Source organism: Aristolochia californica, unplaced genomic scaffold (genome assembly GCF_029961685.1).
Source record: "Aristolochia californica isolate CCGP_79_NKW_82.1479 unplaced genomic scaffold, dmAriCali1.0.hap1 SCAF_10, whole genome shotgun sequence".
In the NCBI taxonomy this organism is placed as follows: Eukaryota; Viridiplantae; Streptophyta; class Magnoliopsida; order Piperales; family Aristolochiaceae; genus Aristolochia; species Aristolochia californica.
In genome coordinates this window covers 27,290,370-27,312,625 of record NW_027181771.1, presented here as the reverse complement: position 1 = coordinate 27,312,625, position 22,256 = coordinate 27,290,370, and the positions used below count along the sequence as shown (strand labels likewise).

Here is a 22,256-nt window from a genome sequence, read left to right as displayed (position 1 = left end):
CCTCAATCCAAAGAAGGGCACCCTCTCCTCACTCACCACTGCTGACATTTTTTGGCTATGTAAAATGCATAGCTCAACTAGGGATACTTCATGGGTTGCCATTCGTGCGACAAATCACATCCATCCTTTACCACTTCGGAGTCGACCTCCTTGATGACGAATGTGTGGACCTCATGAAGAAAAGCATTGGAGACAAAAGTTGGTGAATTCAAATTTGCCAAATGGAGAGGACAGGGGTTCCCAAAGACATTTGGGAAACCCCCCACTGAGGTAGGCCTAGGAGGAGCCTAGCCTGGATCAGTCACAAAGCCATTCGTATGAGTTCTTGAAGAGGAAGCACAACAATGCCACCTCATCATCCACCGACCTAGTCCAGAGGGTTGAGGAAGTCATGGAAGAGTTGAAGACCAGACAAAGAGAGTTGAAGGAAGGACAGCTAGAACTCTGCTCCATCCTTTAGACAATCCTCAGCCATGTAACTCCACCTCCAACACCTGAGTGCTAGGCCTAGCTGACCCGACTAGCCTAGGTTGGCCGAAGTTGATCTCTTGTATGTGTGTCCATATTTGATGTAATCAACTCACTTTTGTGCTCCAATTGTAATTTAAGAAATGAAAGGCCTTAGAGCCACTTCTGTTTACAATTCACATTTTTTTTCGTTATGACAAAAATGGAGGAGAAAAAACAAATTAACCACAAACTCAAATTTGAAAATGGACCTTATTTCCAAAATGTGAATTCATTCAATTTTTTTATGCTCCTATAAAATGGGCTTATTACTTTTTATTTTCCATATTAGGTGTTGTTGTCATAAAAAAAAGGAGATTATTGACCAAGAGTTGACTCTCATTCATATTTTGATGATAACAAACTTAATTGAACTAACAATTGCAAATTTAGTATTCAGAGGCTTTTCCATCATGGGACACAAAACATAAGGTTTGTTCAAAAGAACCGACACATGCATCACAAGACTTCAAGCTTCATTAGTGTGTTAAGTCATTTTGAAGAAGCAACCACAAACAAAGAAACAAAGAATGGAAGAATAGAGACAATTTGTTTATAAAATCTCAAGAACTCTATCCATGTAAGTGAGTAGCACCAAATATTCAAAATTGAGGTACAAATAAAATTTTAGGAGCTATAAGATAATTTGCATTCATAATATGTTTTACCGATGCATACCCAACTTTCAATCATGTTAGAATTACTTATGATGAACTTTAATCATGTTTTGAAGCCTAGATTAGAAACATGGCTTTTGCATAAAGCATAATTGACCTATCCGTGTGGACTAATCGATCAATCTTGTCCAAGCATTAAAAAATTATAAAGCATGGTTAATGAGACCAATAGTATTGGTCGATCATACAAAAGTATGTCAATTGAGGGACACAATGAATGAGCGATCAGACACATTTCATTGATCAATCATACTAGTTTTGCACAACCAATAGGATTAATGCAGGATCAATCAACTTAAAATTAACTTAAAATTCTAATTTGCCAAACAGGCATTGATCGATCAATCAACCATACCTGCACATTGATTGTTCATCAAAAATATAGTCGTTACACACGATTGTTCGACCATACCTGCACATTGATAGATCATTGAGCTGTCAACTTTTTGCAGACAGCTAAATAACAGTTACTTTAGCTTGGGAAAACTATAGCTATCCCACCAAACATGCCTTAAAGAAGTTATTGAGCATTTATTGGCAAACCTACCCAAATCAAAGCATAATTACTTGATTTCTTTTCAAAGTCCTTTTTGAGAGAAAAATAGTCATTCACTTTGGAAAATCTTCATTCTTCTCAAATTTTCTCATTGCATTTTTTTGAAGAGAAGATATTGAAGAGTCTTACATGACTCTCATAGTAAGAAGTCTCATAGAGCGAGGATTAATATGGTGGAGTTTTACAGGAATCTCACAAGAGGAAGTCTCACAGAAGAGTCTCAATTAAATGTGTTTTAGTTATATTAGTCTTTTATTTATTTTTAGTTGTACAATTATTCTAGGACTTATCTTTAAGTATTTAACTTTGCGTGTAACTGGGACAAGGTTAGTTTATTGTAATTGGATTCTACTTGTTTCTTCTATTGTAAATAGAAACTCATTGTACTCAAATTACAACAAATTAGTGGTGTATTTCTCTTTTCCAACAATTCAGTATGGTATCAGAGCAGATTTTATGAGTTGACTCAGTCAACCCACAGTGATAATGTGATCATTTTCTAATATATGATCTTTAGTAGTTCAGGTTTGAATTCTATCTTTTTTCTTTCTCTCCAGTCCCAATACTTGTAATTTTCTTGGTGTTTTAACCTCCATATAGAGCTTTTAATATTTAAACTTATATATTTGTGGAAAGATTTTCGAGTCTACTTTCCAACAAGAATTAAGTTTTTGAAATTGGAGTTTTCTAAAAAAATAAATTGATATTTTAAGCAACAAAGATCAAACTGCAAAATTGGTTCCAGTAGAAGCAAAAAGCTTGAAAATTTGAGCCATTTTATACCATCAATAACGAGACTTTATAAGGAGAAATATATATCAAAATAAATGTATGTAAGTCTATTTTCTCACCGATTCTCAATATGAGTTTTCTAGAAGGAGAAATCAATCTCAGGAGAGTCAATGGTCGTGCTGGCCAAAGAAGAAAAAGTATTTTCTTCGGCCAGATTACGGAGTCTGAAATCCATTAATTCTTTTTCAGAAAATAAGAATATTTTAAAAAGAAAATTAGGTACTTATATGGAAGGTATTGAAGTCTAGGTTCATAAGGAGAAATATATATCAAAATAAATGTATGTAAGTCTATTTTCTCACCGATTCTCAATATGAGTTTTCTAGAAGGAGAAATCAATCTCAGGAGAGTCAATGGTCGTGCTGGCCAAAGAAGAAAAAGTATTTTCTTCGGCCAGATTACGGAGTCTGAAATCCATTAATTCTTTTTCAGAAAATAAGAATATTTTAAAAAGAAAATTAGGTACTTATATGGAAGGTATTGAAGTCTAGGTTCATAAGGAGAAAATTTCATGTTAACCTGATCTATATTTAGGGAGATATCCTCAATGGAGTCGTCAAGGGTAAAACTACAAAATGAAGAAAATAAATAGGTCATAAAACATCTAATAATGAAGATTTTTATGTCAAATTAGGTATCAATTAAAATCTCTTTGAGTCTAGTTTCTTTGGAAATAAACCATTTGTGATTCTGAGCTATATTTTAGGAAATATTGATATATGAAGTACTACAGGTCAGTTCTGTTGAAAATCTTTCATTTTTCCCTATTTCTCTCGTCTGTTTTGACATGAATTGAGTTTCCTTTTCTCCTAAAATTTGTATGTTTAGTCAAATTTCTCTTCTAATCAGAGATTTTTGGTCAAACTTAATCACTGAATGATGTATTCATTATAGGTATGCAATATCTTGCTTCTATGTTGCTTTCATGTTTTATACTTTTGTTACTTGGTTGTGTATCTTCTGCTTAGTTAACTCCAAAAAATTTTGGTCACCCCAAAAAAATTATACTTGGTTAAATTTATTAAGTTCTACCATTATAGTCTCCCCTATTTTTGAAAAAAAATGTCACTTTTGAAGTATTAGCTAGTCGCCTCCTTGCAATTAAAATTTTTTCCTCTAGTATTACTTCAGTTTATTATTTAGTGTTTTTATCACTTTAGAAAAATACATAGACCCGCTACCTATAAGTATAGAAGTGTGTCCAATATCCAGTTTGAGTTAAGTCTTTTGTTCTTCACCCAAGAGGTGATTTGTGTTTGAGTTACCCTTAAAAAGTGAGTAGTCTCTTTGTTAAGCCCTAAAATTGGACCATTTTTTTGCCTTTAAAATTAAGCAGAGTGTGTTTCAAACTATGACCATTTTGACTGGTGTATGGAGATTTGTCGTATGGCTAGGAATAATTTTCTTCTCCCATAATGTGTTTTGTCTAAGTTGGATCTCTATGTCATTTTTATCTCCAACTTGGAGGGGAGAAGTACAAGAAAGAGGTATTTTGATAATTGTATGTGACAAAAAATATTCAAGAAAGAGGGAACACAAAATATGAAGTTTTTGCATCTATGAAGAATTTTTTTCAACACAAGAAAATTGAAGATCAATAATCAATTTCATTGCAATATGAAGTTATAAACTCCAACTTGAAGGGAAGTGTTGAAGTGAAGATATGAAAGAGTCTTACATGAATCTCACAGTAAGAAGTGTAGCAGAGCCAAAAGAGTCGTACAGGAGTCTCAATTAAAGTTTTTTTAGTTATGTTAGTCTTCTATTTATGTTCAATTGTTCTAGGACTTATCTTTAAGTATTTAACTTTGGGTGTAACTGGGACAAAAGCAGTTTGATTGTAATTGAATTCTACTTGTTTCCTCTATTATAAATAGAGGTTTATTGCACTCAAATTATAATAAGTTAGTGAATTATTTTTCTTTTCCAGAAATTACACCCATTTAATTCAATCAAACACCAAATACATTTCCACCTGTGCTTCAAATTCAAAGACTTGGAGATTCCAAAGTCTCCACCAATTACAAAGGTGTAATTTTTTCTTCTTTTGTATTTTAGATTTTTATTGATAGGTTGATCTAAGACCTTTAATTCTAGATAGAAGAGCTTGATAGAGTTTGAATCTTTCCAAATCTCAAGGGAGATTATGTAATCATGTATTTGAGCATACTCGTGGCTTAAGAAGAGAGTTGAAATATCTTTTGTGTAAATTCCACCTAATAGAACTAATTAGTGGAATTTCCCAAGGGGCAGTGAATACCACTAGGAGAACATCAATAACAAAATATCTCTATGTTGATTGTGGTGTGGGTATATTACATTTTACAATTGCTTTAATTTTTAAATTAGCACTTATTTTAAATTATAAAATATCAATTCACCCCTATCTTGAAAAACCACCTGGGCCCAATAACAAGATGTTATATCACAGTATAATAACATAAGAGCAATGAAAGTATAAGACATAAGTCAATAACACTTCATTGGGAGAAGGGAGAGAGATAGACGCTTATGATGAAAGTTGGAATAATGCATTTTAGATGATTACATAATCTTACATGGGATGTTATATTGTGTACCATGTAACAATAAGATGTCATATCTTCATAAAAAAGTTATAAGAGTACAAGGGCCAAGATAGTGCCCAAGGAAAGAGAGATGAGAGAGAGAGAGATAGAGAGAGAGAGGGCATGGGTCATGGAGAGGCAGAACTAACACTTGCAATATAGCGAACAATGTTATATTGCTTTAAAGGGGTTAGCTATAGTGGTCCAATGTTAACAACAAATAATTTGCCAATTGATCGAGAATAGAGCAAATGAAAAAGGACAAAAGATCCATGACAAGTTGCGTATACTGCTATGAATGTCCATATTTGATTGTCAATAACTTGATACATAACGAATGCTTCACATTTTATAATATTTTTACACATGCTTGAAGTTTAATACTACCTCCCCCAGGTTCATCTACCCTCACGACTATTAAAATTTCAAGAATGTCTCCCTATTAACTTGTACTTTTGCCTCTCTATTTCTACATAAGCATACATGAAAACCGACAAATAGTTGTGTAATGGAGATGATTAAATGAGATATAATATAAAATATTGACAACTATCATTGATAATACATATAACACCAAGAACACTCAACAATTACCCATTATTTAACTATCGAACTAGGATAATCATGTAGTCACAATAGTATAACAATATTTATGCAAGTGAACAACTTGAATATGGGAGTTAACTTGTTAAAAAACTCAACCATGTTGGCCTAGGGGTTTCTCAAGAGGGGGGTGAATTGAATTATTACAATTTTAAAACTTAAGGTGTACAAGAATGATAGCAAATAAAATATAAATAAATATAAAAAATTCACACACTGCAATTGAATACCAAATGATTTATTATTTATGTTCCCCTTTTAGTATTCACTGTCCAAGAAGTCATGCTTGAAAAATTCCACTAATAATAGTTCTATTAACTTGGAATTACAAGAAAGAGATTTCAACTCTCCTGCAAGCCATGTGTATGCTCAAATACAGAATTAAAACTTAATCTCTCCAAAAGATTAGCTGGATTCTAGATCTAGTACTTACTATCTAGATTTAATAAGGTTCTAAATGAGCCTATCAGAAAATGAAAAATTATAAAGAAAGGTAAAACTTACACCCTTTGAGTTGTGGAGAGATAACCTTGAATGCAAGGACTTGGAATGATAAAGGAATGACATAGTTTATTAAAATAGGCTCTCTTTCTAAAAATAGAACTTATGAAAGAATTTCAAGTGATTGGGAGTAAAATGTAGTGGGTATGCCAATAAAATCTCTGTACTATCAGGTGATGATTGGAATCTTTTCCTACGATGAGTAGAAGATCCTCTAGACTCAAAATCTGATCATGCTTTGCCACTTCTCCAATCAACATTTGCAAACTTTGCACCACTAGGAAGTGGCTCAAAGATCTCCTTGATTACATCATCTTCATTTATCTTGTCAATCAAAGCCCCTTCCATTGTATAAGGAAGGTTTTCATCAAGTTTGAGACATTTTTGATTAGTTGTTTCCATGGCTATGGAATTTTCAACAATTAGAGTTGTGTACAACTTCAGTTGGACTTCTCTTTGAGGATTGAGAAATTGTTGCCGCTGTAGAGGAGATATTGATGATGGATTAGTCTCTAAGTAGGAGAATGTTAAGTTGTATGTTGGAAGATGGGATCCAGCCCACATGACCAAGGAAGGCCCACATATCTAAGAGTATTATAAGATGGACCACATGACCAGGGAAGGCCCACAAAATGGGCCCGGGCACATAAGAAGTAGGACCCACCATGATTACCACAAGCTGGTATCCTTATCACATAAGTTGGAAGATAAAAAAAAAGACTCACAAAGACATCTTTATTTTATGGCCATGTCCTAGAAGAGTTATGTTTGTCTTTTATCAATATTGAGTTATTTAATTATGTTAGGACTAATCTTTAAGTGTTAGAGTTTGGGTGTAATTAGGACAAATGTAGTTTTATTGTAATTGGACTCTACTACCTTCCTCTATTATAAAGAGGTTCATGTACTTTGATTATAATAAGTTTATGAAGTCAATGAAGTATTTATTTTTTCCATAAATTCAACATGGTATCAGAGTAGGTTCTGTGAGTTGACTTGGTTAACCCACAGAGATAATGAGATTCTTTTCTTTAAACCCTAAACCCTAAGTCTAGGTTCGTAGTTAAATTTTTTCAGTCCCTACACTATAGTTTTTTTTGCATTTTTCACATCTATACTAAGATTTTCATATTCAAAATTATATATTGGAGAAAAGATATTTGAGTCTACTTTCCAAAGAAAAATGATTTTTTTCCAATCGGAGTTATCTACAGAGAGATATCCATATTTGAATGAGTGAAGGTCAGATTGAAAAAAGGTTCGAGCAGTAGCAGAAAGCTTTAGATTATTTTTTGTTATCAAGAAAGAGAATTTATATGGAGAATCATATATCAAAAGAAATATATGTAAGTTTATTTTCTTACCTATTCAACCAACTATCGGTATGATTTGTTTATAAGGAGATATTGATCTTGGAAGAGTCAATGGTCATTCTGGAAAAAAGGAGAAACAATACTTAGTTCAACCATATGACAGAGATCGAAATCTATCAGATTATTTATCTTCTGATAATTATATTTTATGAAGATAAGTTATACTTAGATAAAAGGTATTTAATTCTAGTTTCATATTAAAAAAAATTTATGTCAATCGGATCTATATTTAAATATATATTTGCATTGGAAAAATCAAGGTCATGCTAGTATTATGTTGCATTGAAAAATCCAAATTTAAGCCCATAGTTTTGCGTCATTTTTTGAGTTGATATATCATGAAAATATCTCACTTCTCCCTGGTGTGAGGGCTTATCTATACATCTCTGTTATTTGGACTTATGGCTACATCTATGATATTTGGTTCAACCTGGGATCATTGCCATTACCTCCCAGCTTTAGGGGGAGAAGTAGAAGAAGTACAAGGAAGAGGTATTTTATTCCATATGCTGTGGATAAGATTTATGTGACCAAAATATTCAAGAAAGGGGGAGCACAAAAGATGAAGCTTATGCATCTAAGAAAAATATTTATATCGGATTATGATTATTTCATGGGTCCTTCTACAAGGTTTATTATTTTGGTTTGCGTTATAAGTGTCGGAAGATGATCGTGTTACATTACAACTACTGCTATTATGTCTATTTGGATGAGACATTATTATTGAATAACAGGTGGCCTCAGTACCTTTTCTCATACCATAATTTATTTGACTCTGAAAAATATCACGGTTGGGATACCATGAGAGTCGGTGCCCGAATTGGGACACCATGATAAATTTAACTCTAAAAAATATCACAGTTGGGATACCATGAGATTCGGTGTCCGGATTGGGACACCATGATAAATTTAACTCTAAAAAATATCATGGTTTTGATACCATGAGAGTCAGTGTCCAGATTGGGACACCATTATAAATAAACCCACTACATGGTGAACACTTAAGAGCAATGCCGATAGATGCACTACTTACAGAAGATGGAGTGTGCCCTACATACAAAATTAGGACTAGAGTATGGAGCAATGTTTTACTGGCTAGGAGTGAATTTTACTCTCACTTATAGTATGCCAGCACGGCATCATGGAAAGATGCAACAGCGTGAGGGGGAGTGTTGGAAGATGAAGGCATATTGGAAGATGTGCCATTTTACACAAAAATATTATATACATCATTTGCAGCAAGCTGGGAGTTCATGATGTTCTCTCACCCCAAGCTTGAGGGGGAGTGTTGGAAGATGGGATCCAACCCACACGACCAAGGAAGGCTCACATATCTAAGAGTATTATAAGATGGGTCACATGACCAAGGAAGGCCCACAAGATGGGCCCAAGCACATAAGAAGTAGGACCCACCATGATTACCACAGATGGCATCCTTATCACATAAGTTGGAAGATCAAGAAGAACTCACAAAGGCATATTTATCTTATGGTCACGTCCTAGAAGAGTTATGTTTGTCTTTTATCTTTATTTAGTTATTTAATTATGTTAGGACTTATCTTTACGTGTTAGAGTTTGGGTGTAATTGGGACAAAGGTAGTTTTATTGTAATTGGACTCTACTACCTTCCTCTATTATAAATAGAGGTTCATGTACTCTAATTATAATAAGTTTATGAAGTCAATGAAGTATTCATTTAACAAAGAATCTTGCTTATCATGCCAGAATAAAGCACATACAAGTGTGTTATCACTTCATCAGACCAGCTCTGGAGGATGGAGTCTTAGCACTTGATAAAATTCAAGGAAGTCAGAATCCAGCTGATATGTTGACAAAGACTGTTACGATTAAGAAACTAAAGTTGTGTGCAACTTCAGTTGGACTTCTCTCTGAGGATTGAGAAATTTTTGCCGCTGTAGAGGAGATATTGATGATGGATTAGTCTCGAAGTGGGAGAATATTAAGTTGTGGAGCCTAATCAATTCCCTACGCTGAGTCGGAACACGGATCGAACTTTTTGGTAAGGTCATTGTGGGGGTTGGAAGGGGGGGGTGGGGAGCCCCTGCCCGATCCACGTTATATTAACTGTTGTTTCATTAAGGGCAATTGGGAATTTTACTCTTGTGTCGAGTTACCCTAGTTTCCTCGTTATATTTGGGGCGCCACTATTAGGGTTTTATCATTTGAGGAGCAACAATTGCGGCCGAGAGAGGTTAGAGAAAAACAACACCTATAAGTATGTGCGAGCTCTCTTGTAAACTATTACATATTCATAGTGGATTACTATAGCAGTGGAAGACAGGACATAGTCTCACCTTGAGGCGAACTTGTATAAGTCTTGTTTGTTCTCGTGCTTGCTTTTATTTCTTCCACGATTATTATTATTGTTCTTGTTAGTTTGGAATTGGGGCGACTAATTCCTAATAGCAATGTCTCTATATTATGCTTCTGCACTGGATCTTGCAACTACATTTTGTTTTTTACACTTCCATGTAACAAGATTGCCTCCAACTAAAGTACAATATCCTGAAGTGGATTTTTCTATCATCTAAGGATCCTGCCGAATCTACATTAGCAATCTTTCAATATTCAAATGACCATTACACTTAAATAGAAGCCCTTGTTTTGGTGCCTTGTTCAAGTACCTGAGAATTCTCTCCAATGCTTGCCAATGAGAAGTCTGAGGTTTATTGACTGACAACACTAACTAAAAGAAATATCCAGTCTAGTCACAATTAAATAAATAAGCTTTCCAACTAGCCTCTGGTACTTAAGAGTATTGTAAGATGGTCTCAAGCCCACATGACCAAGGAAGACCCACATATCTAAGAGTATAGTAAGATGGGCACACGACCAAGGAAGGCCTACATATCTAAGAGTATTGTAAGATGGGTGATACAACCAAGGAATACCTACATATCTAAGAGTATTGTAAGATAGGCAACATGACCAAGGAAGGCCCACATATCTTAGAGTATCGTAAGATGAGACACGAGACCAAGGAAGGCCCACATATACGAGTTTTGTAAGATGGCCCCAAGCCCATAAGAAGTAGGACCCACCATGATTACCATGAGTTGGCATCCTTATCACTTAAGTTGGAAGATCAAGTAGGACTCACAAAGATAACCACAAGCTGGTTGGAAGATCAAGGACTCACAAAGATAACCACGAGCTGGTTAGAAGATCAAGTGGGACCACAAAGATAACCATGAGCTAACATCTTTATCTAATGGTCAAGTCCTTATAGAAGAGTTCTAGTTTGAGTTATGTTGTCTTCTATTTAAATTGAGTTATTTAATTATGCTATGACTTATTTTCAAGTGTTAGAGTTTGGGTATAATTGGAACAAAGGTAGTGTTATTGTAATTGGATTCTACTACCTTCCTCTATTATAAATAGAAGTTCATGTACTCTGATTATAATAAGTCAAAGAAGTATTTTTATTTTCCATAAATTCAACAGGGTATCAGAGTACAAAGATAATGTGATCCTTTTCTGATCTATTATTTCAAGCAATTTAGGTTTCCTATTTATCTTTTTTTCTGTCCCTACACCCATTAGTTGTTTTATGTTTTTCACCTCTATAATAATATTTTAATATCGTAAATTATATATTGACGGAAAGATATTTGAGTCTACTTTCTAAGGAAAAAACTTTTTTTTTCCAATCAGTGTTATCTACGAAGATAAATCGATATTTGAAGTAGCAAACGTCAGATTGCAAAAAAGGTTTGAGCAGTAGTAGAACTTAAATTCCGTGGTATTTTATGCTATAAAAACTAGAATTTATATGGATAATTGTATATCAAAAGAAATATTTGTAAGTCTATTTTCTTAGTTATTCAACCAATTATCTATCTGAGTTATCTACAAAGAGAAATCGATATTTGAAGCATCAAATGTTAGATTGCAAAAGAGGTTCGAGCAGCAATAGAAAGCTTCCACTTCCGAGGTACATTATGTTATCAAGAAAAAAACTTTATATGGAGAAATAGATATCAAAAGAAAAATATGTAAGTATATTTTCTTACCTATTCAACAAATTCTTGATCTAAGTTTTTTTATAAGGAGATATTAATCTTGGAAGAGTCAATGGTCATGCTAGGAAAATGAGGAAAAAAAGTACATAGTTCGGCCAGATTATAGTGACTGAAATCTATCAGATTATTTATCTAAAAAAAGTATAATTTATGAAGAGAAGTTATACTTGGATGAAAGGTATTTAATCCTAGTTTCATAAAGAAATTTTTTTATTTCAATATGATCTATATTTAAAGATATATTCACATTGGAAGAATCAAAGGTCATGCTAGTATCCTGTTATATTGAAAAATCCGAATTTAATCCAATTGTTTTGCATCATTTTTTTGAGTTGCTATATTAAGAAAATATCTCACTGATCCCTGATTTGAGGGCTTATTACTACATCTATGATATTTGGTTCAAGTTGGGATCACTGCTATTACCTCCCAGCTTGAGGGGGAGAAATAGAAGAAGTACAAGAAAGAGGTATTTTATTCCATATATTGTAGATAAGTTTTATGTGACAAAAATATTCAAGAAAGGGGGAGCACAAAAGATGAAGCTTTTGCATCTAAGAAGAAATTTTTGCATCAGATTATTTCATGGATCCTTTTACAAGGTTTATTATTTTGGTAAATAAGCAGCAAATTGTAATAAGGATCAATACATGTCTCAAAGAGAATAAATATTGCTAAACTTCTAGAGAGTAGATACATGTCTCTAGGCACAAGTGTAACTGCCATAAGAAGATAAAATATCTTTTGTGATGAGTTCAACCAAGTATCTTACATGGGTTTAATGTGAAGATCGAAAATAAGCAACAACTAAGTGTCGCTGAACCGAGAGAAGATACATTAACTTCTAACCAAAAACTGAATTGATTGCTGAGTGCTGGACCTGAGGGCTGCTACAAGGATTTCTCTAAAACAAAAAAGGTGAATTAAACAGTAATAAATGATTCTTCCATGCTTATTCCATCAATGATTAATTCACATTAAACCAATGGATCAGTAGCCAAAGACAAATGTTTCCTATTTCTGAATATAATCCACGCTTCAAAATGTAATTATAGAATGAAATTGATGCCAAGACTAGATGCAAAAAGCAAGAGAAGCATGTTAGATACTTTTCTCATATTGAGCAGCGGTAAAGGAAACTTTCCAGACATCCTAGCAAAGGAAAGTGCATACCAATGAGTCTGGTTTTGGTAAGTGCATATCTTAGAAGTAGGAAGTATCTATAGCTTTATCAGGATATTAGTTTACCATAGGAAAGTTTTTGGAAATAGAAGTCTCAAAATATTTTATCTAGGGTACTTTCCAAATTTTGTTGATACCAAAAACTTTCTAATGATAGATCTTGCCTTAATTAACATCACCTTTGAATATGGAATTGCTTCCAAAGAGGAGATATCATATCAAGATGCCAAATTCAAAGAACCTTCATAAACAAAAAATCAATTAGTTGGAGCTCGTCAAGATTTCTGAAGCACAAAAAAGACATTCACTTACTAATTCTTCATGTAGTCCACACTTAAAGATGTACTTATAGAATGAAACCGATGTTAAGGCAAGAAGCAAAAAGCAAGAGAAGCAATTTAGATACTTTCCTCATATCGAGTAGCGGCAAAGGAAAGTGCATACCAATCTTGTTTTGGTAAGTGCATATCTTAGAAGTAAAGTATCTTTAGCTTGATCAAGGTATCAATTTATCTTAGGAAAGTTTCTGGAAATAGAAGTCTCAAAATATTTTATCTAAGGTACTTTCTAGATTTTGTTGATACCATAAACTCTCTAATGATAAATCTTGCCTTAATTAGCAGTACCTTTGAATATGGAATTGATTCCAAAGAGAAGAGATATCATATCAAGATGAAAATTTCAAAGAAGCTTCAGAAACAAAAACTCAATTGGTTGGAGTTCGTCCAGATTTCTGAAGCATAAAAAATAAATTTTTGCAAGCAACGAAGGTCAAGAAGAAACAGAATTCCAGCAATCATTTTGTATTCCAGCACTTCAAGCAGGTATATGAATAAACTTCATCCAATAGTATTAGATTAAATTACTGGTTTGTCAATCTTCATCTCATCAACAAGCCATGCGTTAGCAAGGTTTTCTTGAAGAGAAGCCAACAAAATCACAACAACAATATGAACCAGATTCCAGAGTATGTTGCATCAATAATAGAAACCAAGTGAGCATTCACTACCATGGCTGGATCGTAAAGAATTAACAAACAATATGGATTCTATGCATGGTATTAGCAAAGAATCTCATCTTCTAGAGATTAATGTGTCAATAACCAGAAACATAAAAAGACTTATCTGACTTTCTTAGTCAGTTGGTCTATCAAGACCACCATACCAAATTGTTGACACCTAGTACGCAATCGAGAAATAGCAAGCCTGGAATCTTGAAATCACAACTTTGATACCATGTTGATATTCAAGATTTCATAGTCTTTAAGGTCTTCAACTTTAAGGTAAGAAGTGGAGAGAAGGAGAGAGGGTAACGACCAAGAGGAGGGACAGAAGAGTAGATCACGCTGAGAAAAAGAAGAAGGTTTTTTTTATAGATACCAAACATACAAAAATTAGAAGTGTACCGTTCACCCTTGAAGGAGTGAATAAAGGACAAAGACATAAGATAATTACATCAATGACACCCAAATTTGCCAATGTCTTCTAACAAGAAATATGAAATTTCAAAACTTAAACCACCCTAATCTAAATGAGACCCTCAATTTCAACAATCCAAACTCAATACCCAACTAACCATGCATAAACCAAAAAGAAGAATTTGTGGGGGGGGGGGGGGGAGAGTGAGAATTTAGGGTTTAGGGTTCAAGTTAGGTTTTGGGTTAGGGTTTAGGGTTTAAGGGTTATGGTTAGGGTTAGGGTTAGGGTTTAGGGTTTAATTGTTATAGTTAGGGAATAGGGTTTAGAGGGTATCACATCAAATAAACAAAAACTAAAAAATTCAAATTGAAATAAAATTAAATCTGAGAAGAAATCATCAATTAATAGAAATTCAATAAATTGTCAATACAAAAATTAAATCATCACAAAAATTCAATAATTAATTCAATTTCACTTAAATTAAATCAATACAAAACTTCAGCCATCAACCCAATTTCAATTAAGCACATAATTTAATTAACATAAAGTTAATTCAATTCAGTTAAACTAAATGTTCAATATCAATCATTCATGCAAAAATAAAAAAATAGAATATCAGATAATTAATCGGAAAGCCGAAGAAAATTTAAAAATTTGGGCTAGAGTAGAATACCTTTGGTGAGATGCGAGAGATTTTTGAAATCTGGCTAAGAGAAATTTTAGGGTTTAGGGTCTGAGAGAGGGGGGCAGTGAGAGGGGATGAGAGAAACTTTAGGATTTTGGGTCAGAGAGGGGTGGCGAGAGAAAGAGAGGGACGACAGACAATGACTAGTAATAGAGAGGAAATAGAGGGCATTGAGAGGAAGAAGAGGAGAGGTGAGCGACATCGAGCAAATCGTAGGGCGAGATATCAACGACATGCAGAGTGATGATGATCGATGGTCGAAGAAAGCGAGAGTGAGAGGGTGAGCGTCTAAGAGAAAGTGGAGGGTAGTAGCATGAGAGAGGGAGCAAATGGATGAGTGAAGGTGAATTTACTCGGGGAGGGATTTCACTTTCACTATTTTTTCACTTGAACAAGCAAAAATGAAATCCTTAGGTAATTCACTTTCACTAGCTACTTACCGTAGGCACTAACATGTTTTAGGGTCATTTTCACTAGTAACAGTGCTTTCACTTTCACATTTAAAGGGCACTAATAGGACCAATATAAGGAATCATGGTTGGGGTTGGGGGACGGGGAGAGGGAGAGGAAAGGACAAAGGCTAGGGAGAGGAGGGGTGAGGGGAAGGTGGGACTCTCCCCTCTCGATTTTAAAATTCAATTAGTTAAATTTAAGATACTAATTAGTTAATATAAACTACAAAATTAGGATAAAATCATCTAACTATTATGTAAAATTAATTAAAGGGGTGAGAGTAACTATGCTTAAAGCCAAGAGAAAGCCATATGCTTCATGCTTTGAATTTTTTGGTAAATAAAATGTTGAACGGTTTATGCTGCTTATATACCTATATGTTTAGTTTATGCATTGAAGTACCACACATTGTATTGATAGTTATCTAAGTTTGATGTTTGAATTGTTTATGTGCATAACATGGGCTTTGTGTTTGCAATCTTTATCAAGTTCAGCAACCATGATGACATTCTTCCTTTCAACCATGATCAACTTCAAAATCTAATTAAATTAGGGTCATTTCCATTCAAATAAGAAAAAAATTGGAGATTCATATTATGTGTCTATTGTTCTATTCTTTTCTTGTGCATTTATATTATCAATGCACCCACAAAAATATAAATTGTATTGATTTTAGTATAAAAATACTAATTGGCCATGTGTAATCATTAATCAGACCTGACTATTTTACTTTCTTTTGGTAATTCGTTTTGTTACATTAAATATGAAAGTTTTCCATCTTTGTTGGTTCATCCATGCTGGAGTAGCTCAGTTGGTTAGAGCGTGTGGCTGTTAACCACAAGGTCGAAGGTTCAACCCCTTCCTCTAGCGTATCATTTTCATATTTTAATCTTTTTAATTCCTTTATTTCCTCTCTTCTATTGATTTCTTTTTCCTTCAATAATACCTCTCTTCTGTTCTCTTTCTCTCTCTCTCTCTCTTCCCGTCATCAACCCTGACTAATTCTCGGACTGAGCGAGTCGAGTTGAAGAGTCAGACTTCCCAGGAAACCAAAGGGTGTTAACAGAGGTTAGATTAGATTAAATTAAATGAAGATGGGATCTTGAGTTGTTAGATTGTCAATCGGATGAATACCTCAACAACCAACCAAACAATCAGATGATGTAAACGCAGAAACCAGATCACGAACATTAGCTTATTACTAAATTAATTTAACGCCAAACTGAGGAACACAGATTCACAGATATTCGAAAAAGAAAAAAATATATAGAGAGAGGACGTACGAAGAAAACAAGGGATGTAGACCCAGTAACAACCCGACGGATCCTTCAAATTCCTCCGTCACGGCCTCATCCTCTTTGTGTAGTCTGTACTTTTTTCCTCCATTCCTGTCTTACTGCTTTCACCAAATCCATCTTAATATTGTTTTGTTTAAGCAGACAAGTTGTGGCTGAGGGGTGGAAGGCACGTAGAAGAAGTTAGCGAATTGGTGACCCACTGGGCTCGCTTCTCTCAACGACGGAAAGACCAAATTCCTCCCATCGGTTGCCTTCTCGCTGATTTGACTTCCTCTCCCCTCGACCAATATCAAATCAATTAACCAAACCCGCCAACTGTTTTTCAATAATAGTCTCAAAATCCAAAGCTATTCGGTACTGACTCCTGTTGTCTCCTCTGAAACTTTGGTTTTAGTTTATTTCTTCCGTTTTGAAGGAATTCTTCATTTCTGTACTAAGTTTGCTTTCTTCTTACTCTGTTGGCTTCCGGGTTAGTTATTATTTCAGCGTCTTCCGCTTTTTGATACTCGTTGATAAATTGAGCGAGAAGTCCTTTTTTTTTTTTCTCTCTCTCTCAATTTTACAAACTTTTTTTTTTTCCGGTGATTATTGGAATTGCTTTGTATGGCATCACAGGGGAACGTTTGATTTTTTCTTTGTCTTTGTCACTGATCCAATGGGGAGGGACTCCCCTTCCGATGTCGAGAATAAGCTCCAGCAGAGAACAGGGAACGGAAATGCCGTTCATCCATTGGGGTCCGGCTCATCTGCTCATCAAGTTTATGAAGGCTACCATCCTTTCAGAAGATGGTTCCCCTGGCTTGTTCCCTCGTTCGTCCTTGCTAATGTAGCCGTGTTCATGGTTACAATGTCTCTTAACAATTGTCCCAAGAACTCGTCTTCTTGTTTAGCCAAGTTTCTCGGAAGGTTCTCCTTCCAGCCTTTCAAGGAAAATCCGCTCCTGGGGCCTTCCTCCTCCACGTAAGTTTTTTATTTCTTGATTCAGATGTAATTTCTCTCTCTTTTGATACCTAGCGTAGAATTGGGTTTTCCTGGCTCATTTCTCTCTCTCTCTCTCTCCAAAAAAAAACAAAAAAAAAAGATCTGATGGGTGAAGATAATGAATTTTATGTAGATAATTTGCCCGTTCTCTTTGTTGGTTTCGGACAGATCTATTGCAGAGGAAGACTGAAAGCAAGAACTTCTGAAAGCCCTTTTTACGGAGATTAGCTATGGTTGGATGTTAAATAGATACTAAATTTTGTTAGTACTTTTTCCTTGTGGAATTTGATCTTATGAACCCAGCATGAGAGTGAAGCGTTTACTTAGTTGAAGACCCTTTGGCAATCAAGCACAGGCTTCTACTTTCTTATAGCTAAGCCACTCTGTCGATTTGCCTTTTTGACCTTGGAGTCTTCTTTAAATAAAGTTTAGTTATCTTGCTAACTTTTATATGATTAAATGAACCGTGAGGTGAATTGTTTGGTGTGAGCTTGTGAATGTGTTTTTAATTTCTGAATGATGCATCACCAAAAATCTTCATAACCATTTACCCTCATCAGAAGTACCTGAAACCTCTCATGGATCTGATGTATTTCCATATTTTTATGTGTGCTTCATTGTCTTCCACTCTAGTGGAACCAAATAATTGAGGAGTTTTTATTGCAACGATCTTGTCAATGACATCATGTTTTGAATTTGTTTTTTAGTAGTTAATTGTATTATAAAATTTACAGAAACTGTGAACATTAGCTCCTGTTGTCTAGGTATGCCAAGTGCTTGATTGAAATGCATAATAAACTGTTTGGTTATATTCTTGTAACTGTATAAGGCTTATATAGGACCTTGTGGAAGCACTTTACGACTGTTTGTTGGAAAGATATTAACATATCTTCTGTATTAGAAAGGCTCAAAACAAAGGCCGCATGTCTATTTGCTTTACATTCTCAACTATTTCGGAACCTTGATCTGTATTTATCTATTCATCATGTTGCTGTAAAGTGCATGTTCTTCCTAAAGGTTAACCAAGTGAAATTTCTTTATGATGCAAGAAGCTATGTTAAGGTTATTGAGTATCGTTCCCTTGAGAACATTTCTTTGCTGTGTGTGTGTGTGTGTGTATCAAATGACGTTTCTTTACTAATATTGACCAATTTATAGTCATTATTAGAAAGCGAGCAAACTTGAACATACAGGTGGTAGTGTTTATAGCAACAAGCAAGGTATTTCATTTCTATGTAACCATTTTCTATTTTTTATTCTTCAGGCTGGTGAAGATAGGAGCTCTAGATGTGAGTAAAGTAGTTCATCAACACCAAGGTTGGCGCCTTATCACTTGCATTTGGCTACATGCCGGAGTTTTCCATATACTTGCCAATATGTTGAGCCTTCTTTTTATCGGGATTCGGCTTGAGCAAGAGTTTGGATTTGGTATGTTTTTAAGGTTAAGGATCTATTCCTATCTTTCCATTTGTTAAGCTGAAAATATATTCAGGTTGTAAAGAATAAAAGCTCTTATGACTAAAATGAGCTTTCAGCTTGATGATCTGTTATACAACTATTTTGCCAGTGTTGAAAAACTTCAGAAATGAACTTATAAGAAAACGTGTTATCAGCTAGGAAATCAATACATGAGCTATAGGTAGAAAAGGAATTGATAACGTTCATGCTTAAACCTCTGTTATAAAATCTATTTTTTTAGAGTTTGAATGCTTCAGAAAAGGAACTCATGAGAAAATGTGTTGTCAGCTAGTAAGTCAATAGATGAGCCACAGGTAGAAAAGATATTGATGACATTCATAACTGCACCATCTCTCTCCATATCTTTTTATCTATTTATGATCTATCCAGAGTATTTCGTAGAAATTCTTGGAGATCTGTTCTGAGTTTCTATGTCCTCCTTGGTCTCTTCCCAGTGCGAATCGGCATGATATATTTTATATCTGGGGTTGGTGGGAGTTTGTTGTCAGCTCTTTTTATCCAATCTAGTATATCAGTCGGTGCTTCTGGTGCACTTTTTGGACTATTAGGGGGCATGCTTTCTGAACTCATTACAAATTGGACAATTTATGCAAATAAGGTAATGGGAGTTGTGATTCTTGCTTTAGATATTTTACTTTAGTTTCACCCATTAATAGCCATTTTATCTAACAATAACTTCCATTTTTTTCTAGACTGCAGCATTATTGACTCTGTTGGTAATAATTGTAATCAATTTGGCTGTGGGAGTCCTGCCTCATGTAGACAACTTTGCTCATATTGGAGGTTTTATCTCAGGCTTTCTTCTAGGGTTTGTATTTCTAATCCGCCCACAGTTTGGATGGGTTAGTCAAAAGCTTGATCAAACTAGAATTGGAGTAGGCCAACCTAAACCAAAACACAAGATGTATCAGTACGTATTGTGGGTTCTCTCCTTGATTCTTCTAATTGTTGGGTAAGTGACAGATATTCTAGATCTGACCTTACTTCAGTCTCATTTTTTTGTCAGTCCTTTCTTCTGCAATCTTCAGTAAAAAAAATATTGTTTGGCATGGATTCACCCATAACTTAAGTCCAGTTAAACCACTCCAAATTTTAAGACCACAATCTGAGGAAGTGCTCTATGTTACAGATTTACAGTAGGCTTTATCATGCTCATGCGAGGAGTTAACGGAAACGACCACTGCTCCTGGTGCCATTATCTGAGCTGTGTCCCCATCAATAATAGAAGCTGCAACACTGCATCTGTTGATTGCATGGTAAGTTCACCAAATTATTGCTTGTTTACATTCCAATGGTTGTGATGTACATGGTGGGTTGGTGGACCTGGCCTGCACAAAAAATAAAGTCATTTCCAAATGACAGCATCAGGTTTATGCAATCCATGTGTGTCCATATTGTTGTATTAATATTCAGCATGAAGTCCTAAATATTTCTTACTGGTATATACTTCTAAAAGGATTTTCTCTCTCTTTTTTTTTTTTTCAAACAAAGGCCTCAAAGTGTCAATGAAGTAAAAAGAAGGAATGCAGATGACCCATTTCTTGAAGAACAAAATGAGTTACTACATTACAACTCACAGCCAAGAATAAAAACATTTTTAAAAATAAATTTTTTTACTTGACTAGACAAAAGTTTTAAATAAGTTAACAGTTTTTGGTTTCATTTCATATACGTTCTAACATTCTTTTAAAACTCAGTTTGGTCAATCTATGAAAAGCTTCACTATTTGTATAAGAAACTTAAAATTTCAGTCTTCTTGGGAATTGGTTGTATTTGTATCACTTTCAGAACTTTTAATAACCAAAAAAAGGATTCATTTGGAGGGAACCAAGAACTTAATTGATGATCCTGAAATTTCTTACATAACCGACATTCTTCTTTATTGCAGACAACCCAAACTGGGAACAGTCTGAACTTGACATGCCAAGGCTCTGGTAGATACCATGTGTACCAAATATCGAATCCATCAGACGATGAGATTAAAGAGTTATGCCTACAGCTTTGTACTTGATGTATATATATAAATACATATAGCAATATTTGCACCTATGACTGTGGCATAAACACTTCCACTCATTATTGTTTCTATTAGTGCAAAAGATATCTGTATAAACTCCACGCCTCGTCTGTAAACTAAATGCAGGTTTTGTCAGGGAAGAATTGGCTAGGTAGATAAGTCTTCTGCAAATAGATGGATATATAGATGAATAGATAATGAAATACATATGTGGATTCTCAAATGGGGGAAGAAAATACTCTTGCCCGAACAGGTGATACTGTGTAGTATCTGTTGTTGTTGGTGGTGTTGTAAGAATTCATGAGTATGTTCAAAGCTTAGGTTTGTTTGCTCAGAAAATTGGAGAAGAAGGAAAAAGAAAATGCAGATGATTAAGGGTTTGTTTGGAACCTCTAGAAAAGAAAAAGAAAATGAGAATGAGATAATGATCAAATTCTCCTTTTCACTAACTATTCTTTAGAATAATAATGGTCAAATTTATTTATTTATTTATAATCTTCTTACTTACTATTTCACAAGGACTCTAAATCCAAGAGAGGGGAAGACATTTTGAGTGGTAAAGTCACCATGTGTAGAATCTTACACTTCCCTAAGATACTGATCTCTTGATAAGATACTGATCTCTCTATAGTGTCTTTTACAAGAAATGACATGATATATTTTTAAAATTTATAGGGAAATATTTAATTTTTTTATTTATTTTTTACATCTGAACATGTAAGAAATTGGTAAAAAAATAAGAATTTTTTTTTTAAAATTAGTAAAAAATAGTTTACCTGCCAACCAAAGCATGTTAAGAATCTCTTCCTTTTGTTTGGTGAGGAATTTGCTTTAACAATCTCTACATATGAAAGTAGTGTGGTGAATGTTAAAAATGGAAAAAAAAAATGTTTCGATTTGGTTCCATTAAGTTGTTTAGTCACGTTAAATTTAATTTTAGCATTATTTTTTTTATTTTTAATAACTATTCTTTATTTGGCTTTGGACTAAACATATTACTCTTTCACAAGTTTTCTTTAAGAAAAAAAAAAGATTTTTGCCTATGATGCTGAGAGTGAGCAAGCTTGCTCCAACAAGTGCAAGTGAAGGGGCACTTCCCCTAATGGATCTGTAGGTGAGGCCAT

The 22,256-nt window shown here is 34.3% G+C and overlaps 1 protein-coding gene and 1 non-coding gene across 3 annotated transcripts; both read left to right on the top strand.

Moving 5' to 3' along the window:
• The first annotated feature begins 16,153 nt into the window (after positions 1-16,153).
• TRNAN-GUU (transfer RNA asparagine (anticodon GUU)) lies at positions 16,154-16,227 on the top strand. Its single transcript has one exon. It is a non-coding gene; the product is annotated as a tRNA-Asn (tRNA).
• A 471-nt stretch (positions 16,228-16,698) lies between these two features.
• LOC137941711 (RHOMBOID-like protein 2) lies at positions 16,699-21,392 on the top strand. Of its 2 annotated transcripts, none has more exons than XM_068787246.1 (7): positions 16,699-17,009; positions 17,271-17,615; positions 18,901-19,064; positions 19,550-19,713; positions 19,808-20,067; positions 20,245-20,371; positions 21,004-21,392. In XM_068787246.1, the coding sequence occupies exons 2-7, from the start codon at positions 17,311-17,313 to the stop codon at positions 21,124-21,126; spliced, it is 1,143 nt and encodes a 380-aa protein (XP_068643347.1). In that variant the 5' UTR covers positions 16,699-17,009; positions 17,271-17,310; the 3' UTR covers positions 21,127-21,392. The 2 variants fall into 2 exon arrangements, with proteins under 2 accessions (XP_068643347.1, XP_068643355.1); XM_068787254.1 differs by lacking the exon at positions 16,699-17,009 and adding an exon at positions 17,023-17,124.
• Positions 21,393-22,256: the final 864 nt, after the last annotated feature.

Bases quoted from the DNA above. Each gene is read 5' to 3' on its own strand.
- LOC137941711 (XM_068787246.1), top strand. From the start codon at position 17,311: ATGGGGAGGGACTCCCCTTCCGATGTCGAGAATAAGCTCCAGCAGAGA. The intron at 19,065-19,549 runs GTATGTTTTTAA...GTCTCTTCCCAG, and splicing joins TGAGCAAGAGTTTGGATTTG to TGCGAATCGGCATGATATAT. The intron at 20,068-20,244 runs GTAAGTGACAGA...TCTATGTTACAG, and splicing joins TTGATTCTTCTAATTGTTGG to ATTTACAGTAGGCTTTATCA.